The sequence below is a fragment of the Dipodomys merriami genome, unplaced genomic scaffold (assembly GCF_024711535.1).
Source record: "Dipodomys merriami isolate MVZ:Mamm:240054 unplaced genomic scaffold, mDipMer1.0.p SCAF_3, whole genome shotgun sequence".
Lineage (NCBI taxonomy): Eukaryota > Metazoa > Chordata > Mammalia > Rodentia > Heteromyidae > Dipodomys > Dipodomys merriami.
Genome location: NW_027204492.1, coordinates 105,753,185 through 105,779,506, shown reverse-complemented (window position 1 = coordinate 105,779,506; position 26,322 = coordinate 105,753,185). Strand labels below are relative to the sequence as shown.

At 43.3% G+C, this 26,322-nt stretch overlaps 1 protein-coding gene across 2 annotated transcripts in view; it reads right to left on the bottom strand.

Moving 5' to 3' along the window:
• Positions 1-8,781: 8,781 nt before the first annotated feature.
• Pcyt1b (phosphate cytidylyltransferase 1B, choline) overlaps positions 8,782-26,322 on the bottom strand; it is a 102,097-nt gene continuing 84,556 nt past the window's right edge. For both annotated transcript variants that reach the window (XM_070040696.1, XM_070040695.1), the window contains exon 8: positions 8,782-12,914. In XM_070040696.1, coding sequence (XP_069896797.1) covers positions 12,702-12,914 — 213 coding nt within the window. In that variant the 3' untranslated portion in view covers positions 8,782-12,701. The remainder of the gene's footprint in view (positions 12,915-26,322) is intronic.

The following is a 26,322-nucleotide window of genomic DNA, read 5'->3' as shown; positions in this document are numbered from 1 at the left end:
TGAGCTTCTTTTGCTCAAGGCGAGTACTCTACCACTTGAGCCACAGTCCTACTTCCAGCTTTTTCTGTGTATGTGGTACTGAGGAATGGAACCCAGGGCTTCATGCATGCTAGGCAAGCACTCTACCACTAAGTCACATTCCCAGTCCATGAATATCTAATGTCACCCCTTCCTTCTCTCTCTCCCAGATTTTTCTTCCTGTCCCTGCCCACAAGTTGTAGAGTTCATTTTCAACAGTGCCTAATAAGTAGCGCTGCTGCATTTGTTCACCCCTTATCCCTCCATTTCTGTGTCCTCCTTCCCCACCACACAGATAAATGAACAAACAAAACAAAACTGAAAGGAAAAAACTCCATTTCCCATTTCCTGGAGTTCATTTGGATAACTATTATTGTATATGATCAGATGCCCGTAAGCATTGCACCTTTGCATTCCTCCTGTACGAGTGTCCTCATTTGGTCTCACTGTGTGTGAATACCTAGAGTCCTGTATAATTTATACAGAATTCATCATGTATTTTAGATCGAGCTTCTGCATATAAGAGAAAACATGTGCGATTTGTCTCTCTAAACTTGGTGTATCTCACTTGACATGATTTGTTCTAGGTCCATCCATTTCCTTGCAAATGACATAATATTCTTTTTAATGGCTGTATAGAATTCCATTGTATATAAGTACCAGATTTTTTTGGATCCACTCTATTGTAGGGCATCGGTGCCGTTTCCATCACTTGGCTATTGGGAATAGTGCAGCAATGAAGTATCTATGGTATCCTGGCTGGGTGTTTTTGTTTTTATTTTTTTTTTTATTTTTTTTTTTGTTTTGGTCAGTTATGATGCTTGAACTCGGGGCCTTGGCACTGTCCCTGAGCTCTTTATACTCAAGGCTAGTGCTCTACCACCTTGAGCCCCAGCACCACTTCCAGTTTTCTGGTGGTTAATTGGAGATATGATTCTCACAGACTTTCCTGCCCAGGCTGGCTTTGAACCTTGAACCTCGGATTTCAGCCTCCTAAGTAGCTAGGATTACAGGTGTGAGCCACCGGCACTTGGCTGGTATCCTGACTTTTGATGTTCTGAGAAGATGCCCAGGAGTTGGTATTACTGATCTGCTTGCAGGGAAGATCTATGCTTAGTTTTTTGTACGTTTTTTATTGTAAAAATGCTGTAGAGAGGGGTTACAGTTACACAAGTAAGGTAATGAGTACATTTCCTATTGAGCATTGTTGTCTCCTCTTTTGTTTTCCCCCTACCATCCCTTCTCTCCCACCCTATGCTTAGTTTTTTGAGGAACCTCTAGGCTGCTCCAGAGTGGTTGAACTACTTTACATTCCTACGAACAGTGCACTTCTCCAACAGCATTTGTTGTTGCTTGATTTCTTGATGTTGGACAATCTAATTGGTATGAGATGGAATCTAAAAGTTGCATATATATATATATATATATATATATATATATATATATATATATATATATATATATAGTAAAGATACTATACAAAGGGGTTACAGTTACATGAGTAAGGTAATGAGTACATTTCCTATCGAGCATTGTTACCCCCTCCTTTGTTTTCCCCTACCATCCCTTCTCTCCCCACCCCACCCCAATTCCTCCCTCCCCACCCCAAGCTGTAAAGTTCATTTTTCAACATAGTGTCTTGTACATCTCATTGTTACAATGGGTCAGCCTGTATCCTTGTTTCAGCATTTTATTATTTCCCTTCCCTTCCCCAAATTAGAACAATGTATATACAAGATGCAGGACACCGGAATCAAACACAGTGAAAACAGGGGTTATACCGTGGGGGAAGAACATATGAAAGAAAAAAAAAAAATCACACAGTACATTATAAGTACATTAAAAACAACAGCAAGAAAGATAAAATCTCTTGTGTCCCTATCTTGGGGTTCATTTTGCTTAGCATCATCTTATATGGTCATTGCATTTCCAGAATGGCCGGGGACCAGAAGAATGTGAATTATATGGTTGCTGGGTGATATACTCTGTAGATATCTTTTAAGTCCATTTGGGTTATGGCATAATTTCAGAGGCTTCTTTGCTGATCGTTTGTTTGGTTGACCTTTCCTTTCGTGAGAGTGGAGTGTTAAAGTCTCCCATTATTATTGTGTTGGGGTCTCTCATGTTCTGTAAGTCTAAGAGTGCTTGTTTAATATATTTTGGTGCTCATTGTTTGCTATAAATATTAAGTACTGTGATTTCCACTTCATGGAACATTCCCTATATTAATATGGAATGACATTCCTTGCCTCTTCGTACTGATTTAAATGAGACGTCTATTTTTATCAGATATGGATACTCCAGCCTCCTTGCAAGATGCATTTTTCATGAAAGATCTTTTTCCATCCCTTCTCTCAAAATTTGTGTTTATCTTTGACTGTGAGATGTTTGGGAGACAACAAATGATTAGATTTGGTTTTTTGATCCAATCTTCCACTCTGTCTTTTGGTTGCAGAGTTGAGCCTGGTGATGTTTAATGCTATTATGGAGAACTGTCGTATTTCCTGCCATGTTGTTTTTTTTGTTGTTTTGTTTTTTGGGTCCGGTCGTGGGGCCTGAACTCTGGGCCTGGGTGCTGTCCCTCAGCTCTTCAGCTCAAGGCTAGTGCTCTACCACTTGAGCCACAGCACCACTTCCGGCTTTTCTCTTTTTGCTTATGTGGTGCTGAGGAATCGAACCCAGGGCCCCAGGCATGCAAGGCAAGCGCTCTACCACTGAGCTAACTTCCCAGCCCTGCCATCTTGTTTTCCTGTGGCTTTCTTCTTTCTTATTGTTGTGTTTGCTAAACTAGAATTCCATTAATTTTTATTCAATGCTGTGTTTCCTTGATTTTGATTTTCTTCTTCAGACAGTATGCTTCCTGAAGCTTAGTGGCTTTTTCAGTGCTGGCTTAGTGGTCATGAATTCCTTTAGTTTCTGTTTGTGTGAAAGATTATGGATTCTCCACCCAGTTTAGGTTGGCAATTGTCATTCAGAGGTTGAATTAAACCACTCCCGACTCTCCTTGCAATCAGAGTTCATGTTGAGAGATATGCAGTAATTCTAATTGCCCTTCCATTGTAATAAAGTTCCCTCTTAAATTTTGCTGCATTTAAAGTTGATTCCTAGGTTGTTTTTGTTGGTGGTGGTGGTGGTCACGGGGCTTGAACTCTGGGCCCTATCCCTGCGCTCTTCAGCTCAAGGCCAGCGCTCTACCACTTGAGCCACAGCACCACTTCCGATTTTCTGGTGGTTTATTGGAGATAAGAGTCTCACGCCAGGCCCAGAGTTCAAGCCCCGCGACCGACCAAAAAAAAAAAAAAAAAAAGTCTCACAGACCTTCCTGCCCGGGCTGGCTCAGCCTCCTGAGTAGCTGGGATTACAGGCGTGAGCCCCCGGCTCCCGATTCCTTGTTTTTTAAGTCCAAAGTCTCTCACAACGATGTGTGTAGAAGTATTTCTTTTTGGATCCTGGCTACTAGGAGTTGTGTATACCTCTGCCAGGTGGGCACGGGGTCTGCAAAGGCAACAGCAAACTTTGGGGCCTGGTTGCGCGCAGACTCTCTGTCCTAGGGGGTGGCTGGTGGTGTCCCTCTCTTGGATGCGCATGCGGGCTAGGCTGGGTGCAGCCCCCAGAGGCGGCATTGGCAGCGTGGGGATGCATGCACTCACTGGCTTTTTGAGGCCCACCTGTGTTCACTCACAGGTGTTAGAGGTCCCGTTCTGGGGCTAGAGGCCCTGCCACGCCTGCGCCATTGTTAAAGGCCCTGCTGCACCTGTTCCAGCATTAAGGGATTCGCCAAGACTGTTGTGCGGTTAGGACCCCCCCTCCACCGCCACGGCGTCCAGGGAACATTAGAGGCCGTGCAGAACTTTTGTAGTTTCCTTGTGCAGTGGCTTTGCCTCTGCAAATGGCGTTCGTGGTGTGCTGCCGTGGCTGCCTTACCCAGTTTCGAGATTCAGCTTCTGCATCCCAGGTATGTGGTTCTGTCTGCTTCGTGAGGCTGTCACCAGAGGGTCGTGAGGGGAAAAAGGCATTTGGGGGGGAAGGGAGGGAAGAAAAGAAAAAGAAGACAAGATGGCTCTCTAGCTGAAGCTTGTAGTCTGCAGCGCAGCTGCACTGCTTGCCTGTGCTGGTTTCTCTGTGTTTGTTTCCCCTCTTGAAGACGCTTGTTTGAATCTTCTTGGTTGGTGCCACACCCGGATTATTTCTAGTTTGTTTGGTGCAGTCTCTTGAAGTGGAGTTCCATGCTAAAGGCCCTGTTTCCCTGTTTGATTAGAAGGTGTTCGGGGTTCATCTTTGTTACGATTCTGCCATCTTGATTCCTCCTCATTTGTTAATTTTGTACAACGAACATCAAACAACTATTTTTGTGCACAGTGGATTAGGTGCTTGGTGGCTCCTGCCATTTCAAATGTTGGTATTAAATCCTCTGCCCTCTGCTTATGGATGATACTTTTTCTTGAACATAATACTCTGCCTTTTGGGTATTTGTTTGGTTGTGGTCACAAAGCCCATCAGTTCTCCTCACTGCTACACAAGCTATTGATCATTTACCTCTTGGCCTTCAGCTACTATCAGATTCACTTTGGTCCCTGCGCTAAAGGATTCCTAAAGTTCAGAGGGTGTCAATTTGGCTTCATGCCATTATCTCAGAGCAATCTACCGAGGGGTTCTAGCAAGTATGTTTTTAATTCCTTAGGATCTGTTAACATATGACAGGGCTGGAAAACACTGCTAAAGTCCAAGTTTTAGAACTGAATTTAAGAATGATAATGGAAATTCTTAGGAGAGGATCACAAGAGCTCAATAGCTATGTACATATGACCATATAAAATGATGCTTATCAAAATGAACAAGAAATTGAAACAAGAGGATTTTATTGTATTGTTTTCAGTTATTTTTTTCCTTTGGTTCATTCCCTTTGTCACTGTTTTTGATTTCTGTACCCTTTGTCGTGTATATAAGTTGATCTGATTTGGGGAGGAGAAGGGGAATCACAGAAACAGTGGGACAAAGGGTGAACCAATTCAGCAGTGATACTACACACTATGTTTGAAATGAACTATATAACTTTATGGTGAGGGGACTTGGGAATGGAAAAACTGAGAGAAAATGAGGGAGTGGTGACACTGTTCAAAAAGAAATGTACTCATTCCCTGACATGTAACTTTAACCACTCTGTACATCACCTTTACAATAAAATTAAAATTAAAATTAAATAACTATAACAGCTAGACACCGGTGGCTCTTACATATAATCCTAACTATTCAGGAGGCTGAGATTTGAGGATCACAGTTCAAAGGTAGTCCAGGCAGGAAAGTCTGTGAGACTGTTATCTCCAATAAACCACTAAAAACCCAGAGTGGAGCTGTGGTTCAAGTGGTGGAGAGCTAGCTTTGAGCAAAAAAGCTTAGGGACAGCATTTAGGTCATGAGTTCAAGCCCCAGGACTGGCACACACACACAAAAAAAAGAAAAAAGAAAAGAAGAGAAAAGGAAAGGAAAGAAAAAAAAAAACCAGTAGCTAGCATGCTGGCAACAGCAAGCTCATCTCCTGGGCATAAAGCAGGCCTAGGACCCTGTCATCTTTCCTGATGCTCAGTTTAACAGGTAATAGAAAAAGATTTTCAAAGGAGAAAAGGCCTTGTCAGTTTGGATTAAGGCAACTCCACAGCCCTGCTGTTTCTTTCTGTGTGTGAAACACTAAGCCAGGCTAACACATCTCACTGGCATGTCTGTCCAAACAGAATTTGCCAGTTCTCAAACAAAATAAACACGTTAATAATTTCAATAACAGTGATGGAGGCAGAAGCTTTTGACAGATCCTTCTAACAGCTTCATATAATTGTGTAATTATTTCTAAAGTTAGAAATAATTACTGTTACCTTAACCATAGTAATTGTAATGGATTTTCCCATGCAAAAAAAAAAATCTCTTCTAGGGCTACAAGAGGTAATGGGGAAATAGGTTATAAGGGGAAATAAATGCCCTATTATTCAGAGACTAGAGGGCTGTCAGGCACTCTGGGAAGACTCGAGGGTTTAACCTCTTCCCTGAGGTGCCCCAGGCCTATGGCTCAAGTCCTCAAAGTAAAGATGATTGACCAACAATGATGCTGGTAGTTTACCTGCAGCCTGGCTGCTGTCCATGGATTTGGATACGAGATGAAATTATCCACACAGCAGATTCAGAGTAGTTTCAAATTGAAAATCTTGATTAAATTCAATTTTTCAGTTTCCTTTTATAATACAGAAGAGTTGGAAACCTTTGCACACTGGAAAGAGAGCACTCCACTCCAAAGAGATGAGTAAAATTAGAAAGAGCTGGATGGCGGTGGTGCTTATAATCCTAGCTACTCAGGAGGCTGAGACCCGAGGATCACAGTTTAAAGCCAGCCCGGGCAGGAAAGTCCATGAGACTATTATCTCCAATAAACCACCAGAAAACTGGGAGTGGTGCTATGGCTCAAGTGGTAGAGCGCTACCTTGAGCTGAAGAGCTGAGGGACAATGCCCAGGCCCAGAGTTCAAGAAGAGTCTCACAGTGGGGGGAAGGGGGGGGGAGGGGAGGGCGGAGTTGGGAGGTGGGGAGGAAAGGGATGGTAGGGAAATATAAAAGAGGGTGTAACAATGCTCGATAGGAAATGGACTCATTCATTACCTTGCTCATGTGACTGTAACCCCTCTGTACGGTATCTTTACAATAAATATGTATATATATATATATATATATATTTATTGTAAAGATACCGTATATATATATATATATATATATATATATATATATATATATATATAAAAGTCTCACAGTTTCCTTCACCGGGCTGGCTTTGAACTGCGATCCTCAGATCTCAGCCTCCCAAGTAGCTAGGATTACAGGTGAACCACCGGCACCCAGCTAATTTTTTTTTAAGTAAACAAAAATTTCTATTTGGTAGAATCAGAAATTTCAATGGCCAGAATTATACAGTTAGGTCAGTTAAGGGCAAGGACAGAGGTTACATTTCATGTCCTCAGTACCTACCCTGCCACCCAAATGTTTGCTGAACCCTTCCAATGGGACTATATGGCAGGCTTTAATGTGAAACTGAATCTAGGGCCACCGCAGGAAAATGTTACCAGTTTGATACTTAATGACTGCTTCAACTGTCTACAGCTTAATCCATCTGCAACCAGCATCCAGGTACTTGATACTTAAAGAATTGGATCACTGGGTGTAGTTTGATGTGTATGAAATGTCACACTCTGTCTGAAAAGCATCTTACTTAGCAGATCCTACTGAATACACGAAGAAATCTCGTATACATTAAAATCTAATAGCCAATGAGGACTCCAACACAGATGTGTGTGTGTGTGTATGTGTATAAAATTTTAATAGTTTACCTTTTTTCCTCAGGAATTCTTTATTAACAAAGGTTAATTCTCTTGGGATCGAGACTCGAGGTTCTTAAATATGAGTTTTATCACACTGTAGAACTTACTGTTTTCCCTACACCTATCTAAGGGATCATAGAAGTCAATAGGAAACCAATAACTCTTGCTTTAAATACAGCCTGCTAAAAATGTGTTTGATCTGTGTGGCAAAGCTTCCATACAGTCTATGAATAATAGGCATTCTATTTTAAAACTTCTTCCCTTACTGGCTACAGCCCTGGCTTGCTTTGTGTATTTTAGAGCTCAGGCTAATGTTACCACTGCAGTCATTCCAAAGCACTAACCCTTTCCAGCTGGAGTTAATGGAAGTTCCTAAGTTCAGTGGAGGTAGAGGAGTGCACAGTGCTCAGAACATAACCTCTGCCCTCACTGTTGACATTTTGGCATCCTGATTTAGCACCACTACCTCCATCTGTCTGTCTCCAGCTGAGTGCGGTGGCTTTTTCCCAAAGATGGAAACGCAGTTGGAATCGCTACTTCCCAAAGCCTAGGAATATCTGAGAAGCATTCCATCGAGTGACAAGAAAGGTCGATGGGACCCAAGAGCCTTTATGCGGATGCTCCAAGTGTGGGAATGAGATCACTCACGCTGCTGGTTGTGGAGGCCCCAGGGGAGCAGAGGAGTAAGCCCTTTAGGCCTGGTCAGGCAATGACAACATGGTAGCTGGGTGAAACTTGGGAAGCAATACAGGCTGCTTTCGTAAGTCCAGATACTTTTCTAAGCAAAAAGGACCTGTTTCCTCCAATCTCCCCATTTTACATAAGCAGACACCGAGGCTAGAGAAGCAAAGTGGCTTGGCTAAAGTTGCAAGTCAAATAGGTGATGAATCCTACCATTCAGGGTCCTGACCGGAATCACTATGTGATCACCCCTGTAGGTAGGTCTGTCCCTAAGCTATTTTCTTTTTTCTGGTACCAGGGCTTGAACTTGGGACTGTATGATTGCTTGATTTCCTTGCTCACAGCTGGTGCTCTGCCACTTGAGCCACACCCCCAGCCTTGCTTTTTTTGCTGATTATTTTGAAGATGGAGTCACAGAGACTTTTCTGCCGAGGCTGGCTTCAAACCAGGATCCTCCAGATCTTGGCCTCTTAAGAAGCTAGGATTGCAGGTGTGAGCCAACCGTGAATGTCTCCCTAAACTTATGTTTTAAGTCAAGATACAGGTCACTCGGCAACTCAAAAACATGACCCCATTCAACAAAGTGAAGGTTCAGATCTTCCTGGAACCACGACTGGCAAGAGCTAGCCAGTGGGCTGGGTGAGCTGCTACAATGCCCATCCCTTTCTACGTGGAACTAGGGATCCTACAGAGAAACAGACAACACACTTAAGAAACACAAGCAAAAGTGCAGTTATGCATCCCTTTATTTATAAACGATTTGGGAATGCCGTGTTCTGTCTGGGAGCAGGAGAGGGAGGGATGCAAAGAGGGAGAGGGGCTGATTCCAGTAGTTTGCATTATTCAGCACCAGAACAAATGCTTGGGCATAAGGTCGTGCTTTAACCCAGACAAGTCACCATCATCTTGTTTTGTATGTACAAGTCTTAAGCGTGTATGCTCTTCTTATGGCTTTGTCCCCAGACACATTGCAGTGACAGAACAAATAAAACTAAGGAGGAGTCTAAAGAGAAGTTGAAAATGCCTCATGAGCTATCCCTCCCCGGCCCCCCTGCCACTCTCTTGTGGAGACCAATCAGGACTAGTGTTGAGAGGATGCCTGAGGACTAGGTACATACATCTCTGTTCAATTCAGCTGGGCCACTCATGAAGCCGTCTCACCTTTCCTTTAAGTATGACTGGGTTCCTAAAGGAAGTCCTGGGCAATGGAGAGAAAATAAGCCTGTGCTCTTCCTTCCCTCCCCACCCTGGCCCCCAAGGAAGGGCTCACACAGTGTGCATCGAGCAAGGCATCCTACAACTGTGTCTCTTCCATCCAGAGCAGGCCAGAAGCCAGGCTTCATCCATGTCTTGCTCTTCATGGGGGTTGGCTTGCCTTTGCCTTTTGAAGGTCCTGGCACACAGCAGCTTGCTCACCACAAAGGGGTCATGCCTTGAGACACTGCATTGCATTTCAAGGCCATGCCCGTTGTAGAGCTGCAGGAGGGGAGGCTCAGCATTTAGTTTCAGAGTCCCCTTGGGAGACTCTGGGAGTTCTAGAAGAAGCATGCCCAGAGGCAAGGACCTACCCACTGCATGGGTATCTGCTAACTTTCCAGGAGGGGCCCAGGTTAACCCCGGCAAAAGAGAGGAAGGTACCTACCCTCCAACTCCCACCCTGCGTCACTGACATTTCCTCATCTCCATCACTGTCCCTTCACCGTCCTGAGTTATTGTCCTCAGTCTTGATAGAGCAGAAAGAATCTTTCCCTGCCTTTTGTCATTGCTCATTACTTCTCTCTTACTTACTGTATGCATTCCTGTTTTTTTTCTTTTTGGAGGGGGGATGTCAGTCATAGGGCTTGAACTCCAGGCCTAGGTGCTGTCCCTGAGCTCTTTTGCTCCAGGCTAGCACTCTACCACTTTGAGTCACAGCTTCACTTCCGGTTTTCTGGTGGTTAATTGGAGATAAGAATCTCATGGCCTTTCCTGCCAGGGCTGGCTTTGAACCACGATCCTCAGATCTCAGCCTCCTGAGTAGCTAGGATTACAGGCGTGCCCCACCAGCACCCGGCTCTGTGTGCATTCTTATTGTAGCCTTAACTCACTCTCTTGGCCATGACAGTTGACTGGGTGGCACAAACAAAGTGTGGCCACAGTTCTTCCTGTGTGGAGGGAAAAGGTTTAGAGAGACTGAGAGGCAACCAAGAACACTCAAAAGTTGGATTCCAAAATCTTCCCTATATTCCTTCTCAATAGACTTAGGGCCTTGTGAAGGTGGAGAGGTGCAGGTTAGGAGGATGAGATTTTGAACCCACTTACGGGTTGCATTAGCTCATCCCTGAACATTCCCAGTGCTGGTCATTTCCCATAATTGGCAGCTATGGTGGCACAATCTGAGTCATGTGATGTGGCACCTGTCAGTATGGTGTGTAAGGCTTGCAAATTTAAAGTCAGTCATATACATCAACCCCATACTATTTGCCCCAGAGCAGGACTTGGGTAAAAATGGATCCACCTGCACTGGGGTATGGAGTCATAGCATTCAAAGACCTTCCCAAGAGAGACTTTCATGTATAAAATGAGGTCCTAAAATGGCTTAAAGAAGATTTTTTTTTTCTTTTACTTCATATCCTCTCATCAGGAGCTTCTTTTCTCCTTACCACCTCCCCTTCACTACCTGGTCTTCTTCTTCTTCTTTCACTATCACAAGTATCAATCAACTGACATGGTAGGCATACATGCACGGTCAGTCCTGGATGCGCGGTGGACAAGGAAGCAAGATGGAGGAATGAAGCCTTTGCCTCTCTCTGGAGAGTCTTGATGAGAGAATATCCCTTCTCACAGGCCATGTTCCTGCCAGCCCTCTGTCCTGCAGGAGAACTTTACAGAGTTCTGCAGAAAGAATGTAGAACAAGGTGATTTCCAAGCTTGCTTCACCCCATCATCTTGCTTTCCAACAAATACTACTCATTTTCAGGTTGGAAGGGAGGTAGGCTTCAACACAAAGGGGAAAGACAAGACATGCTACCTTCCTTCACTGGTCGTCCCCAGAAAACTTGTTCACAAAGCCTCTGAAATAGGATGCTTCTGTTAAAGAGGAGATAGGCTCTGCCCACAAGTTGCTGGTTGAGGTCTCTGCTCTGTCAGGCCCTAGCTCTGTCTGACTTTAGCAGGATAACCAGGCAATATCTCCTTCTACCCAAGAGTGTCAATCTTGACAAGGCCTGCTCGTCCCTGTATGTACCAAGGGAACTGGAACTTCAGGCAGTTTCTGTGGGAAGCTTAGGGTATTCATCCCATTAGCAAACTTAAGGCCAGAAACAAACAAAACACCCCATACTACTACCTAAGCCATTCAAAGAACTAAGTCTACAGTTCCTTGAAAAGCTGTCCAGAGCCTCCCTTTACCCCCCAAAAATATTGGAGGGCCATGAGAACAACAGTCATTTTCTGGTCGGAAACAAATATTTCTACAGAAATCTAGAGTGAGCTTTTGACAAAATGTCCAAGTCACAAGAGAACCAGATGGTTCTTTACATCAAGGGTTTCAGCAGGACATTAGGGTGGAGAGCAGGAGAGAAGTATACAGAAAAATGTCTCCACCATATAGTCATATTGCATATGGTATTCACCTTAGGGTAGCATATTTGGAGCATACGTGGAACAGATACGTGCAGGTAGCACCCCCTATTTTTATACTATGTTTGGTACATCGAACTGTTACTCGAGGTCTATGAAACTGAATTGGTCAGAAATGGAAAGAGCCATTCCATAATAGCATCCTTGAAGGAAAAGCTTCAGACATTTGTCATATGCCACACTTGGTGTCAAAGCAAAGCAAAATCCTCTTTTTGTTGTTGTTGTTTTTCAAAGACCAAATGGTTTTCCTTGTTGCAGTTCCCACCAATGAAGGTAATTTCTAGAAAGCAATGAAGTCACACCAATGATAAGAAGGTACAGCCAAGAGCATGTTAGGCTTTAGGTAAAGTTCATCTTGGAAAAAAAAATTCTCCTTTGAATGAGAAGTTAAGGTTCACTTTAGATCATCTTCTGTATCTAGCCCAAGAGGAAGTTGTGTCACTGAGCCACAGCTCTGGAACTAGAAGGAGTTGATCCATTGCAATCTCAGGTTTGGGTGGCTGAACTGAGAAGGCTAGAATTGGTCTTTAAACTTGACGATTTTTGCAATTTCTTGGCCACATGGATTGGAAATGAACTTCTTCTGGCAGAGCTTGGATGGTAGGAGGCAACGTGCAGGGCCCTTAGGGAGCTGGAAGTAGCAGGTTGAGGGAACAGCCAATTTCCACAAGTGGTTTCTTTGATGAGGATTTGTGTACAGACCAAAGCAGAAGTCACCCCAGCGAGTGCAAGTGCTCCTAGTGTGCCACACCTTTCCTTAGCAAGGTTAAAGTGGAGTGACTCTAGATGATGCTAAGAAGGTTGGTGCAGGTTGTCTGGCTGGAAACCTCCATGCGGAGCCCGTGGTGGGCTGGGTGGAGAATGAGGAAGATCTGGTCCCAACTGATATCTTCCTGTGTCAGAGCTCAGGGTCTCCCTGCTGAGCTGCAGCTCCAGTGACTCTTCTACTTCAAACACCACTCAGGCCTCCTCAGAACTCCCTCCTCCCCTTCCTGTGTGGTGGCTCTTGCTTGCCAGCCTCCCTCCTTTACTTCTCATCCTCATCTCCCTCACTCATGCTACTGATGGAGGCTGAGGCTGCTTTGGGTGAGGAAGGAGGGGAACTTTTGATTGGGAGCCATGAGAAGGTAGGGGATGGGGAACGTGAAGGAGACCGGCTCCTTGTTGGGCTGCTCACAGGGCTCTGCTTTGGGGATAAGGCCTGGAGCATCCGGCTACTCCTCTCTTGGAACATCTGCTTCTAAAGAGAGATTTGAGAGAAGGCATCTGTTAACATAACAAAGGCAGCGAGCAACTAAACAGAAAGGAAAGATAGGCTGGAAAGCCACTCCCTCAAACACTGCACCCACAAACATAGACTTCCATGCTGCCCCAGACTATGAGTGGGAAAAGAATGAAGTGAAATTCTGGGGTAGGGAGGCTGCCAGTATCTAAGATTACAATTACTGCTGATTCTTGGGACTCTTCTTACCTTGTGTCTCCCAGCTATACAATTTAACTGAGTATTTCTAAGTTGACGGGCACAATTGTAATGTCCTAGTTACTGGGAAGGTAGAATAAACTAAAACATTAACTTCTATCATCATGGATGTGAGGAGGAATCACACAATAAACAAAAAACAAGGTATGGAACTGTGAGCAAAACAAAATGAGAGAAGATCGCAATTAGGGATAGAGGTAGGAATGGGACACTCAGGAAGACCTCACTTTGAAAATACTTATTTGAGCAAAGACCTGGAACAGATGAGGGAGGGAGTCCATGAGTGAGAAGCATGGAGAAGCACTTTCCAGGAAGACAATCTCAAGAAGACACTGAGAGATGTGCCGGGAAGAGCAAGCAGGCTGGACTAGGGTCTGCTGGGTGGGGAGTGGAGCAAAGGAAGAGTTAGGTTGGGATTACCAGAGAAGGGGTAGAGGGCTGTGCCACTGAGAATCTTGGCAGCAATTGTGGTAACTTTGTGTTGTTAATCTGAACGGAACCACACTGGTATGGTGAAGGGGAGGAGGGAGGATATTGTGATGAGAAGTAGGGAAAGGGGAGAATGGGAAGCATTGGGGGAGATCATGCCAGAGAAATAACAGGAGGCTCTTTCACACAGGGCTTCTCTCAAGAGAAGAGAAGCAGCTGGAGAGCTCTGAGCAAAGCAGTAACCCAATTTGCTTTCTGTTTTCCATCGACCTCTCTGAACAGAGACCATTGAAGGTACCATCACGATAGGGATTCTCTAGTGTGGTGGCTCCTAGCTCAGGATAGCTGTGGTGATATTGGAAGAAACAGAAAACCAAAAAATGTTAGAAGCCCGGCTCACGCTTGTAATTCTAGCTACTCAGGAGGCTGAGATCTGAGGATTGCAGTTCAAAGCCAGCCTGGGCAGTTAAGTCCCTGAGAATTTCCAATTAACCTCTAGGAAACTGGAAGTGGCACTGTGGCTCCAAGTGTTCGAGCACTAGCCTTGAGCAAAAACAAAAACAAAAACAAAAAACACCTCAGGGACAGTGCCCAGGACTTGAGTTCAAGCGCTATGATCTACCAAAGAAATCTAGATTCTCCTAGTTCTTATTAAGGTCTAATAAACTCATTCATTTTCAGGGACAGTTCTTTGAGTTCTGAAAAATGCATCTTATTGCAAGACCACCACCATACTCAGGACATAAGAGAGTTCCATCAGCTCCCATATTTCTTTATTGACCTTTGAAGTCACCCCCCTTACCCAGTCTCTTACAACAGATCTGCTTTCTGGCCCTCTGCTTCTGCCCTATCTACAATGTCATCAAAATGGAATCCTACAATCTGGCTATATTTTGAGGATAAAAGCAATAGAATTCACTGTCTAATTTTTTAATAATGCAAAGGAAGAGAGGTTAGAGATAAATGTAGCACCATGGGGACTAGTGGATGGAGGACCAGCTTAAGACAGTACTAAGTACAAGTTTCTTGCCTAGACTAGACTACCAAGAGCGGATGGGGTGGCAGTAGCCTGGATCTGGAGTATAGGAAGAGGCGGAATTGCTTCCCCAAGAGCCCAGGAAGGTTTTAATCAAGGGAGGTGTACGACCAAATCTGTACTTCAGGAATATATCTGAATGTGAACAAAAAAAGGAAGGAAAAAAAGATTTATTTTGTGGGGCTGGGGATTGAACTCAGGGCCCTGAGCTTGCTAGGAGATGCTCTACCACTTGAGCTACCAGCTACCTTTTACATAGGTTATTTTTGAAGTAGGGTAGGGACTTGCTTTGTGTCCGGGTCAGCTTGGGCTGTAATCCTCCTATTTGTGCTTCTCCACATCACTAGGAATGACAGGGTGCTTCCACCGTGGCTGGGATAATGGGTATGGGCTACAACATCCAGTCATTGGTTAAGATGGAGTCTGCTAAACTTTTTGTCTGGCTTAGCCTCAAACTGTGATCCCCAGATATCTGCTTCCCAAGTAGAGAGGATCACAGACTTGAGCCACCAGAACCAGCAAAGATGACTGTTTAACTCCATAAAAATTTAACTTTTGGGGTGCCATTATCCAAAAAGAAATTTACTCTTGACCTGACTCATGCAACTTTAACCTCTCTGTTTAACACCTGTGTAATAACAATTCAAAAAATTCTAAAAAATTAAATAAAAAATAAATAAAATTTATTCTTAAATTAAAAAAATAACTTTTGTACTTCAAGAAGCACCACAAGAGCTGGGGATGTAACTCAGAGGTAGAGTGCTTGCCCAGGAAAAATGTACATAAATAGGCACTCATGCACACACATATGCACACATGTACATACATGTACGAACACACACACACACACACACACACACACACACACACACACACACACAAAGACCATCATGAAATAGGAAAAGATCTTTTAAAAAATAGGCAAAAATCTCATGACAGTTAGCCACTGAGGCTGGGGAATTATTGCAATGGGAGAACACCTACTTAGCACACGAGGTCCATCCCAGCTCCACACAAATGTAAATAACTAACTATCTACTACAAGTCCCAGTGCATAAACAGCGCTTATAAATAAAAAGGAAGAGACTACACAGAAACACTAAATAAACCAGGCATGATGCCATGTCATCCCAGCACTCTCCAGCTGGAATTCTAGCACTCAGGAGGAAGAAGTGTGACAATCACAGGTTCAAAGCTAGCCTGGTCTACCTAGTAAGACTCCCTGAATGAATGAGTGAATGAATGAATGAATGAGTGAGAACCTAATTTTTAAAAAGTAGATGGCAAAAGCAATTTATAAATGAAAAATGTTCAGTATCACTATTAATCAAACATGCACATGATTAAAATGTAAAATACTGAGAGAGATTGAGGGAAGGAATGATATTGTCCAAAAAGAAATGTACTCATTCCCTGACTTATGAAACTCTAACCCCTCTGCACATCACCATTATAATAACAATAAAAATTTTAACATCAGATATTAGAGATTTTTTGTAAATGTGCAGGTCCTGAGTCTTGAACTCAGGGCCTGGGTACTGTCCCTGAGCTTCTTTTGGCTCACGGCTAGCACTCTACCACTTGAGCCACAGAGCCATTTCTGGCTTTTTTGGTAGTTAGTTGGAGATAAGAGTCTTACAGACTTTCCTGCTGCAGGTTGGCTTCAAACCATGATTCTCAGATCTCAGCCTCCTGAGTAGCTAGGATTACAGGTAGGAGCCACCAGCACCTAGCTAATTTTTAAACATATTAATGGCTAATATCAAGGGCCCAGGGAAAGGCCACGCTTGTGTTACTACTGGTGGGGGGTAATGGAGTAGCGCTTCTCTGAGGGATAATTTGGTAGTAGTTGCAAAAGCTATTTTTTCCTCAGGAGACATGAAACTCCCTAAATAGGTCAGGATATCTAATACAACTTAGGTGATATACTAAGCAGATGATGAAAATTTGTTGTTATAAATTATTAAATAATATGACAAAAGATTGGGCCCTGGTGGCTCATACCTGTCATCCTAGCTGCTCAGGAGGCTGAGATCTCAGGATCAAAACCAGCCCTGGAAAGAAAGTCTGAGAGACTCTTTTTTTTTTGGTCCGGTCGTGGGGCCTGAACTCTGGGCCTGGGCGCTGTCCCTCAACTCTTCAGCTCAAGGCTAGCGCTCTACCACTTGAGCCACAGCACCACTTCTGGCTTTTTTCTTTTTGCTTATGTGGTGCTGAGGAATCGAACCCAGGGCCTCATGCATGCAAGGCAAGCACTCTTCCACTGAGCCACCTTCCCAGCCCTGAGAGACTCTTATCTTCAATTAACCATCAGAAAACTGGAAGTAGAGTTCTGGCTCAAAGTGGTAGTGCTAGCCTTGAGCAAAATAGCTCAGAGACAGCACCCAGACCCTGTGTTCAAGCCCCACCACAGTAATAATAATAATAATAATAATAATAATAATAATAATAATAATAATAATAATAAGAAGAAGAAGAAGAAGAAGAAGAAGAAGAATACAAAGCAGAAGCAGAAACAGAAGCAGTAGAAGAAGAAAAGACAAAATGTTCATGAGTGATTGTGAAATCAAAATGATTTTAGAATAGAAAGGTTTCAATATTGTAGCAAGAATGTGTATAATAGCTGGGCGCTGGTGGCTCACGCCTGTAGTCCTAGCTACTCAGGAGGCTGAGATCTGAGGATCGCGGTTCAAAGCCAGCCCGGGCAGGAGAGACTGTGAGACTCCTATCTCCAATAAACCACCAGAAAACCGGAAGTGGCGCTGTAACTCAAGTGGTAGAGCGCTTGCCTTGAGCTGAAGAGCTGAGGGACAGCGCCCAGACCCAGAGTTCAAGCCCCACGACTGACCAAAAAAAAAAAGAATGTGTATAATGCCAATGGAAAAAGGATCTGGGCAGTGGGTTTGCAAGTGTTTTTAAGTCTTAGTTTACCTTGCAATAATTCTGTACCCTTCATATCATGAGCTACATCCCCACAGGTTCAGCCAACCATCAACCAAAAATGTGTCTGCACTGAACATATATGACTTTCTTCTCATTATTCTCTAAAAAATACAGTATTAACAGCTATTTACATAACATTTACATGTCTTAGGTGTTAGATGTAATCTAGAGATGCTTTATACAGGAAGATGTGTACAGGGTCTGTATAAATGCTATACCATTTTGCACAAAGGGCTTTAGTAACTTGGTATATGAGAGAAGGCTTGGAACAAATGTGTTGCAGATACCAAGATATGTCAACATATTGGTTTTACCATAATAAAAAAAATTTACAGTAAGAAGAAACTTGCATAACCTGGGCAGAGAGATCAGGCAAAGGGGCAAGTACTGTAATAATGACTTAGGTGAGAAAATATGAAGACCTCAAACATATCATTAACTCCCCCCAGGTACTGACTTTCCTTTCCTGGACTCTAGCCAAGTTTTTTTTTTTAATCTCAAGTTTCCTCTAGCAGATAGAATAAGAGATGACTTGCTGATCATGAAGATCCTTTCCAGACTTGAAATTCCACATGTCTACAAATACACCGATTATTTACCTTCCATTAAGGGCACTGATAATTCTGCCAAAAGACATCCAATCCCCTTCCAATCAAACAGCAGGGAAAAAAAAAAACCCAGCACAGTACAACAGTATTCACTTAGATTAAACCCATTTGTGAGACAAAGTCAAATGCTAGAAGGATTGGGTAGCCTATTATTAACAGCAACATTAAAAAAAAATCCTTGAACTTTTAGCAGGCACTTTAAAATATGTGTTTTTATTACTGTAATCTTTAAGTATATTTTTAGTGGCAGGCATTAGCCCTCCTGCTGTTAATGGATTGTCAGCATTTCCATTAGAAGACCACTTTCTAAGAAATCTACATTTTATCTACTCTACTTTGAGTCAAGCTCAAAACTGAGAATATTCTGACTAAGGGGATGAAAGAATTTGAATCTTTAATGATGAACAATGTGATAGCCATGCAAAACAGCTCCAGGCCTGGCTCACAGATTCTCTGATCTCTTTCTGTTGGGCCTTCAAGGGTGGTTTCCCTGGCAAAGGAGCTGAATGTAATCCGGTCTGGAGACAGTTTGTAATGAGCTTCCTGGGAAGAAAAGCACTTTAGAAATATAACAAATAATGAAGACCATGGCATGACATTTTTCTAAGAGAAAAGGTATTTCATTTCAATCTTTGACTATATTAAGAGGTTTCCATTTATAAAGTTTTCCCCCAAGAAAAATAATCCCATTTATAGTCCTGTCCATATGAAAGTATTTTTTTTTAATTTCCCTCCTACAAAGTTTTCTTTCGTAAGAAGTACTTAACATGGAGCAAGGCAGTAAATATCTTGACAAAGGCCTTTAAAGGCTTCTGTGTTTTTGAGAAATCCTGTCATCTCTACTAAAATGAAATGGAAAAACTCCTCGTGTGATGTGCTTTAGAACTCTGATAAGCAAGAGCAATTACTCACAAAGAGAGGCTGGAGGTTTAGTTCTGGCCAAATCAGTAAACACCATCATCGCCAACTGACCTTTAGTGGGACCTGCCACATGTTGGGTGCTAGATCCTGTTAGAAGGACTTTAATGTGTGAAAGAATTTAATCCAGCAACCCTAGGAGTTGCTGGAGAAAGGAAACAGCAAGACCAAAAGAGCATACCCATGACCACCCAACTAGGAAGTGAGTCCATACTTCTTGTCACCTTGTATAATTAACTACTTTGTTTTTTAGTGCTGGTCCTAGAACTTGAACTCCAGGCCTGTACACTGTCCCTAAGCTTTGTTGCTCAAGGCTAGCACTCTACCATTTGAGCCATAGATCTATTTCTGGATTTTTTTGGTGTTTAGTTGGAGATAAGAGTCTCATGGACTTTTCCTGCTCTAGCTGGCTTTGAACCAAGATCCTCAAATCTCAGCCTCCTGAGTAGTTAGGATTACAGGTGTGAGCCACTGGTGCCCAGCTTTAACTACCTACTTGCTTCATAAAAGGATTTAGTGTTCACTCACACTTTTGTACATTTTATTTGTACATTTTTCTGTGCTGGTGCTAGGGCTTGAACTCAGGGCTTCAAGTTCATTTCTCTTTTGTTTGTTTGTTTGTTTCTTACTCATGGCCAATGCTCTACCACTTTAGCCATACCTCCAAGTTTCAGGTTTTGCTGGTTAATTGGAGATAGTGTCTCATGGATTTTTCTACACCAGCTGGCTTTGAACCATGATTCCTTAGATCTCAGCCTCCTGAATCAGCAGGATTACATTAATGAGCCACTGATGCCCAGCTTGCTTGTACATTGTTTTATAACCTCATTGCCCAAAAGTAGTGTCAAATAGGAAATCAAATTCAGTTTCATAAAACATATTTTATATCTCTTTTCTCAAAAACAGAACGATCTTAAGAATTAGCAGTGACAAAGCTGACACTGGTAGCTGATGCCTGTAATCCTAGCTACTCAAGAGGCTGAGATCTGAGGTTTGCAGTTTGAAGCCAGCTTAAGCAGGAAAAGCCCATGAGACTCTTATGTCCAATTAACCACCAAAACAAACACACACACACACACACACACACACACACACACACACACACACACACACACACACACACACACACACACACACACACAAAGTGGAAGTGGAGCTGTGGCTCAAGTGGTAGAGTGTTAGCTTTGATCAAAATATTCAGGGACAGTGAACAGACCCTACGTTCAAGCCCCAAGACTATGTGCATGTATGCACACATGCACGTGCACACACACGCACACACATAGAATTATCAGTGGCTGAAATGAGGATGGCTATTATTTAGAAAACAAACCAAAACAAAATAGTGTTAGTAAAGGCATGGAGAAACTAGACTAGAACCTTCCTGACAAACGGATCTGTTCTATACCATAGGTGAATCTTGAGTACTTTATACTAAGTAATATAAGCAATACTTTATAATAAGTAATACTTTATACTAAGTAAAATAAGTAAGACCCAAAAGGGCAAATGCTGTGTTAATTCTATTTAGAGTAGTCAAATTCATAAAGAAGTCTTCATTCATGGCTCAAGTAGTACAATGTCTGAGTTCAAACTCCAGTACCACTACAATAAAAAGTAGAATAATGGCTGGGTGCCAGTGGTTCATGCCTGTAATCCTAGCTACTCAGGAGGCTGAGATCTGAGGATCACGGTTCAAAGCCAGCCCAGGCAGGAAAGTCTGTGAGACTCTTATCTCCAATAAACCACTAGAAAACCGGAACTGGCTGTGTGGCTCAAGTGGTAGAGCACTTGCCTTGAGCTGGAAAGTGCATGGACAGCGCCCAAGCCAAGTTTAAGCCCCACGATTGAAAAAAAAAAGTAGAATAATGTTTTTCAGGGGTAGGAAAGAAATTTCTTTGAAGGATACAGAGTTTCTGTTTGGGATGATGAAAACATCTGGAGTGGAGTGGTGGCAATGGCTGCGAAAGGTACAAGGAACGTACTTGATGCACTCTATACCAAAAAATAGTTCGAATGGGACTGGAGGAGGCTCAGTGAAGGTGCACCTGCCTGGCCTGCATGAGGCTCTGGATCTGATCCCAGCACTTAAAAAAATGGCAAATTAGGGCTGGGAAGGTGGCTCAGTGGTACAGCGCTTGCCTTGCATGCCAGAGGCCCTGGGTTCGATTCCTCAGCACCACATAAGCAGAAAAATCCAGAAGTGGTGCTGTGGCTCAAGTGGTAGAATGCTAACCTTGAGCTGAAGAGCTCAGGACAGTGCCCAGGCCCAGAGTTCAGGCCCCATGACTGACAAAAGGAAAGGAAAGAAAAAGAAAAGAAAGGAAAGGAAAAACAAAAAAGAGCAATTTATACGTTGTATATGTATTTGCTTCAATTTATAAAAACTAGCAGTAGGTCACACACATTATACAAATCTGTTTCTCCTTTCAAAAGAAAAAGAAATCAGACACATAGCTTCAGTTTAATTTTTTGCCAGTCCTGGGGCTTGAACTCAGGACCTGGGTCTGTTCTTGAGCTTCTTTTGTTCAAGGCTAGCACTCTACCACTTGAGCCACAGTGACACTTCCAGCTTTTTCTATGTATGTGGTACTGAGGAATTGAACCCAGGGCTTCATACATGCTAGGCAAGCACTCTACCACTGAGTCACATTCCCAGACAACAGTCTCAGTTTTTTAAAGACAATCTTGTATCTCAGATGGCACATCCTTGTTTGGTTGGCATACATACATCTGGGACAAGAGGCGTTTCCCAGTCTAAAATGAACTAAATAACCATTGCTTTTGACTTAGGACCATTATGTCCTGCCACTCAAGGAAAGGGTGCGTGTTTTCATAGGAAAATACAATAGGCTTCCTTCATTGCAAACAAGAAACAATTCTGTTTTCAAGGCCAGTAAAGGAAAACAGTGGCAGATTATTCAAAATGATACATAATGATTTAGAAAACAACATATATGACATTTATATAGAATATCTGCCCTGGGGATTTAGATATCTCAAACAAAAATAACAAACTTTCACTAGGAAGACTTCTCCCAAAGCAAAGCCTGAATGTTAGTCTTTAAAAGCCACTGACCTACGCCTGACCCAAGCCTGACCCAGGCTTCTTGACCCTCACTACGAAGTACCATCTCCAACATGGCAACCAAGCTTTGACATTAAATTCCTTTAAAGTACCTTCCTTGAGACAATCTTCTAGAGAAACACCCACCAAAGAAAGGTAATAATAAGTTAGACAGCCAAGAAGGTAGAGGTGGGCCAAATTGCTGTCTTCGTCATGGTGTGTCTTAGCCATGTTTTTACCTTCTCTGTGATACTTCTTTTTGAGTAAACTTTCCTATCACCTTAAAAAAGGAAAGACAATGATAAGACTCTGCTAGGAAGTTGCTATAGTCTGGATTTGAAATGTCCCACAGAAGCCCGTGTGTGAAGAGCCTGAGCTCTTGCTTATAGCACAATGGGGAGGTGGTAGCAACTTCCAAAGTCCAGTTTATTTGGGAAGCCTTTCCACCACTAGGGGGAGTGCTTTCAAAGAGAATCAGGTGACCCTGCTCCTTTCTTTGCTTCTCAACTGCTGCGGTGAGTAGCACTCTCCACCACACACTCCCACCATGATGTGCTGCCTCACCACAGGCCCAAAATCAACAGGGCCAATTAACACTGTACGTCAAAATAAACTTTTCTTTTTTAAAAAAAAGTTGATCGTCATAGGTATTTCTGTTACAGTAAGGTAAAGCTGACTAACACAGGTTTCTTCCCTTTGCCACTTTGGTTGTATTATAGGGTACCATCTACATATGAGTCAAGACTACATAGAAGAGGGGCTGGGAAGGTGGCTCAGTGGTAGAGTGCTTGCCTTGCATGCATGAGGCCCTGGGTTCGATTCCTCAGCACCACATAAGCAGAAAAAGCTGGAAGTGTTGCTATGGCTCAAGTGGTAGAGCACTAGCCTCGAGCTGAAGAGCTGAGGGACAGCGCCCAGGCCCAGAGTTCAGGCCCCACGACCGGTAAAAAAAACAAACAAAAAGACTACATAGAAGAATCAAGTAATAAATAAGTGATACAATTGAAAAATAACTTGTACGCTGATAACCCACATATCAGACGGAATAAGTAGGAACAGATCATCTAAATTATAGCAATTGAGAAGTACATAGATTGCTTGTTTCAAATTCTCAAAAGACAGCTAGGAATGTGGCTTAGTGGTGGAGCACTTGCCTAGCATGCATGAAGCTCTGGGTTTGATTCCTCAGCACCATGTCAACAGAAAAAGCCAGAAGTGGTGCTGTGGCTCAAGTGGTAGAGTGCTAGCCCTGGGCAAAGGAAGCTCAGACATAGTGCCCAGGCCCTGAGTTCAAGCCCCAGGCCTAGCAAAAAAAAAAATCTTAAAAGCCATTGTGGCAGGCAGCCTCTAAAATCTCCCTCTGGGCCCCACCTTCTGCTATTCACAGGCTTGTGTAAGGTCCTTCCTGGGGCCGTGTGAGCACCACTGATATGAGAGTCAGGCAGGAAACCACAGCCATGGGAAACTAGAAAGATCATGCTCTCCTTAAAAGAAATTCAAAATAGCGTTGATGACTACGAAAGCCAAGTCTGTGTATTGAATATGATTCTACCAGTACCAAGCTGTAATCAATCTCTGTAGCTAGGAACATTGCAATGTACAGACAATTTAGGCCTTGCCATATCCTCCACAGATGCTGGAAGGGTCTGTAAGCAGCTTTTCCTCCCATATCCATTCATGCAAGACATGCAGTCAATGGGGAAACACTCATGGCATAGGCAACGTAAGCTATACACTACGCTGCATACCAATGCTGTTAGACCAAAATTTGGACTTTAAATCTTTCTATTTTGTGCCTTTCCAAGTTTGGATTATTTGTATCAGTACTGTATTTGCTGGTAATGCAGATCCTCTATTTTAAGAAATGAGTTCCAATCCCAAATCCACAAATAAAGAATTATTATAATAACATATTCATGAAAAGCAAATTACTTATCTTGGCGTTTAACATCCTTGTAACTATTCCTGTACTTTTAATGTCAACAGAAAAAAAAGTAATGCCTAAGTCTGGCTGATATAGTAAATTAATGTTAATAACAGTTTTGACACTAATAGCAAGTATTAAAAAGAAAAACCTCTAGTCTCTAAGCTGGGTTTCATTTCTTAAAAATTACCTGAGCACACTGTCACCAGACTCCCCAAGAACAATTCCAGCTTCTATGTCGCTTTCACTAGAAACCTGAAACAACTAGGCTATAATATTTCTATGATAGGGCTGGGAAGGTGGCTCAGTGGTACAGTGCTTGCCTTGCATTTGTGAGGCCCTGGGTTCGATTCCTCAGCACCACATAAGCAGAAAAAGCCAGAAGTGGCGCTGTGGCTCAAGTGATAGAGTGCTAGCCTTGAGCTGAAGAGCTGAGGGACAGCCTCCAGACCTAGAGTTCAAGCCCAGCAGGACTGGCAAAAAAAAAAAAAAAAAAATTCTATGATAAGCTTGGCACCAGTGAGTCAGGCCCATAATCCTAGCTACTTTGGAGGCTGAGATCTGAGGATTGAGGTTCAAAGCCAGCCCTGGCAGGAAAGTCCCTGAGACTCTTATCCCCAGTTAACCACCAGAAAGCGAGCAGTGGCACTATGATCAAGTGGTATAGCACTAGCTTTGAGTACAAAAGTTCAGGGATAGTACCTAGGCCCTCAGTTCAGGCCCCATGACCAACAAAAAAAAAAATCTAGCTGGGCACTGGTGGCTCACACCTGAAATCCTAGCTACTCAGGAGGCTGAGATCTAAGGATCTCTTGTCTCCAATAAACTACTTGGAAAAAAGCTTGAAGTGGCACAGTGGCTCAAGTGGTAGAGCACTAGCCTTGAGCCCAAAGAGGCTCAGGGATAGTACCTAGGCCCTGAGATCAAGCCCCAGGACCAGACAAAAGCATTCCTATGATAGTCCACCCTTTCCCTGGCCTTTGCTTACTCCTGGTGGAGAAACCATTCAGGCCTTGGATTCCAATCCAAGGTCTTCTTGGCAGTGACTTGGTTCTGAAAAACCTGTCAGCAAATGAATACTGTATGGTTTGAGGAGAAAGCACTGTTGTTTCTTTTCTTTCTTTCTTTTTTTTTCTGGTCCTGGGGCTTAATTCAGGGCCTGGGTGCTATCCCTGAGCCCCTTTGTGCTCAAGGCTAGCACTCTACCATTTGTCCCACAGTGCTACTTCTGTCTTTTCCTGAAGTTTATTTGGGATAAGAGTCTCATGGACTTTGCTGCCCGGGCTGGCTTTGAACCGTGATCCTCAGATCTCAGCCTCCTAAAGTAGCTAGGATTACAGGTGTGAGCCACTAGCACCCAGCCATGTTGTTTCTATAGAGCCTGAAATTGAGTTGTGAAAATGGGAACTACTAAGAGACACGCTAGATCAAATTGGAAAGTTCAGATCCTTATGTTCTCAAGACCAGAGCCTTTACTTTGTCCGCTAGATGAAACTGTCTGAATTAAAAGTTTTAATGGGCCTGAGGAAAATGAAAGACGGAAAGGAGCCCAGTACCTAGCCCTTTCCATCCTGCCAGATCTTTCTGGAAGTTATTAGGGGTTCAGGAAGTGCATGCATACGATCCACCCATCTCAGCCTCAGCCCATAGACCGGACATTTATTTTTATTTTTATTTTTTGTCGGTCGTGAGGCTTGAACTCTGGGCCTGGGCGCTGTCCCTCAGCTCTTCAGCTCAAGGCGAGTGCTCTACCACTTGAGCTACAGCGCCACTTCCAGTTTTCTGGTGGTTTGTTGGAGATAGATAGGAGTCTCATGGTCTCTCCTGCCCGGGCTGGCTTTGAACCACGATACTCAGATCTCAGCCTCCTGAGTAGCTAGGATTACAGGCGTGAGCCACCAGCGCCTGGCTCATAGACCGGACATTGTTGGCCAAGCATATCTACTTCTCAAATCACGTAGAAGCTGCTAGGCTTTAAGAAAACCATCTCTGCTGGGTGCCGGTGGCTCATGCCTATAATCCTAGCTACTCAGGAGGCTGAGATCTAAAGATCATGGTTGAAAGCCAGCCCAGGCAAGGAAAGTCCATGAGACTCTTATCTCCAGTTAACTGCCAGAAAACAGGAAGTGGCACTGTGGCTGTGTTAGCTTTGAGCATAGGGACAGTGCCCAGGCCTTGAGTTTAAGCCCCACAACCAACAAACAAAAGAAAGAAGAAGGAAGGAAGGAAGGAAGGAAGGAAAG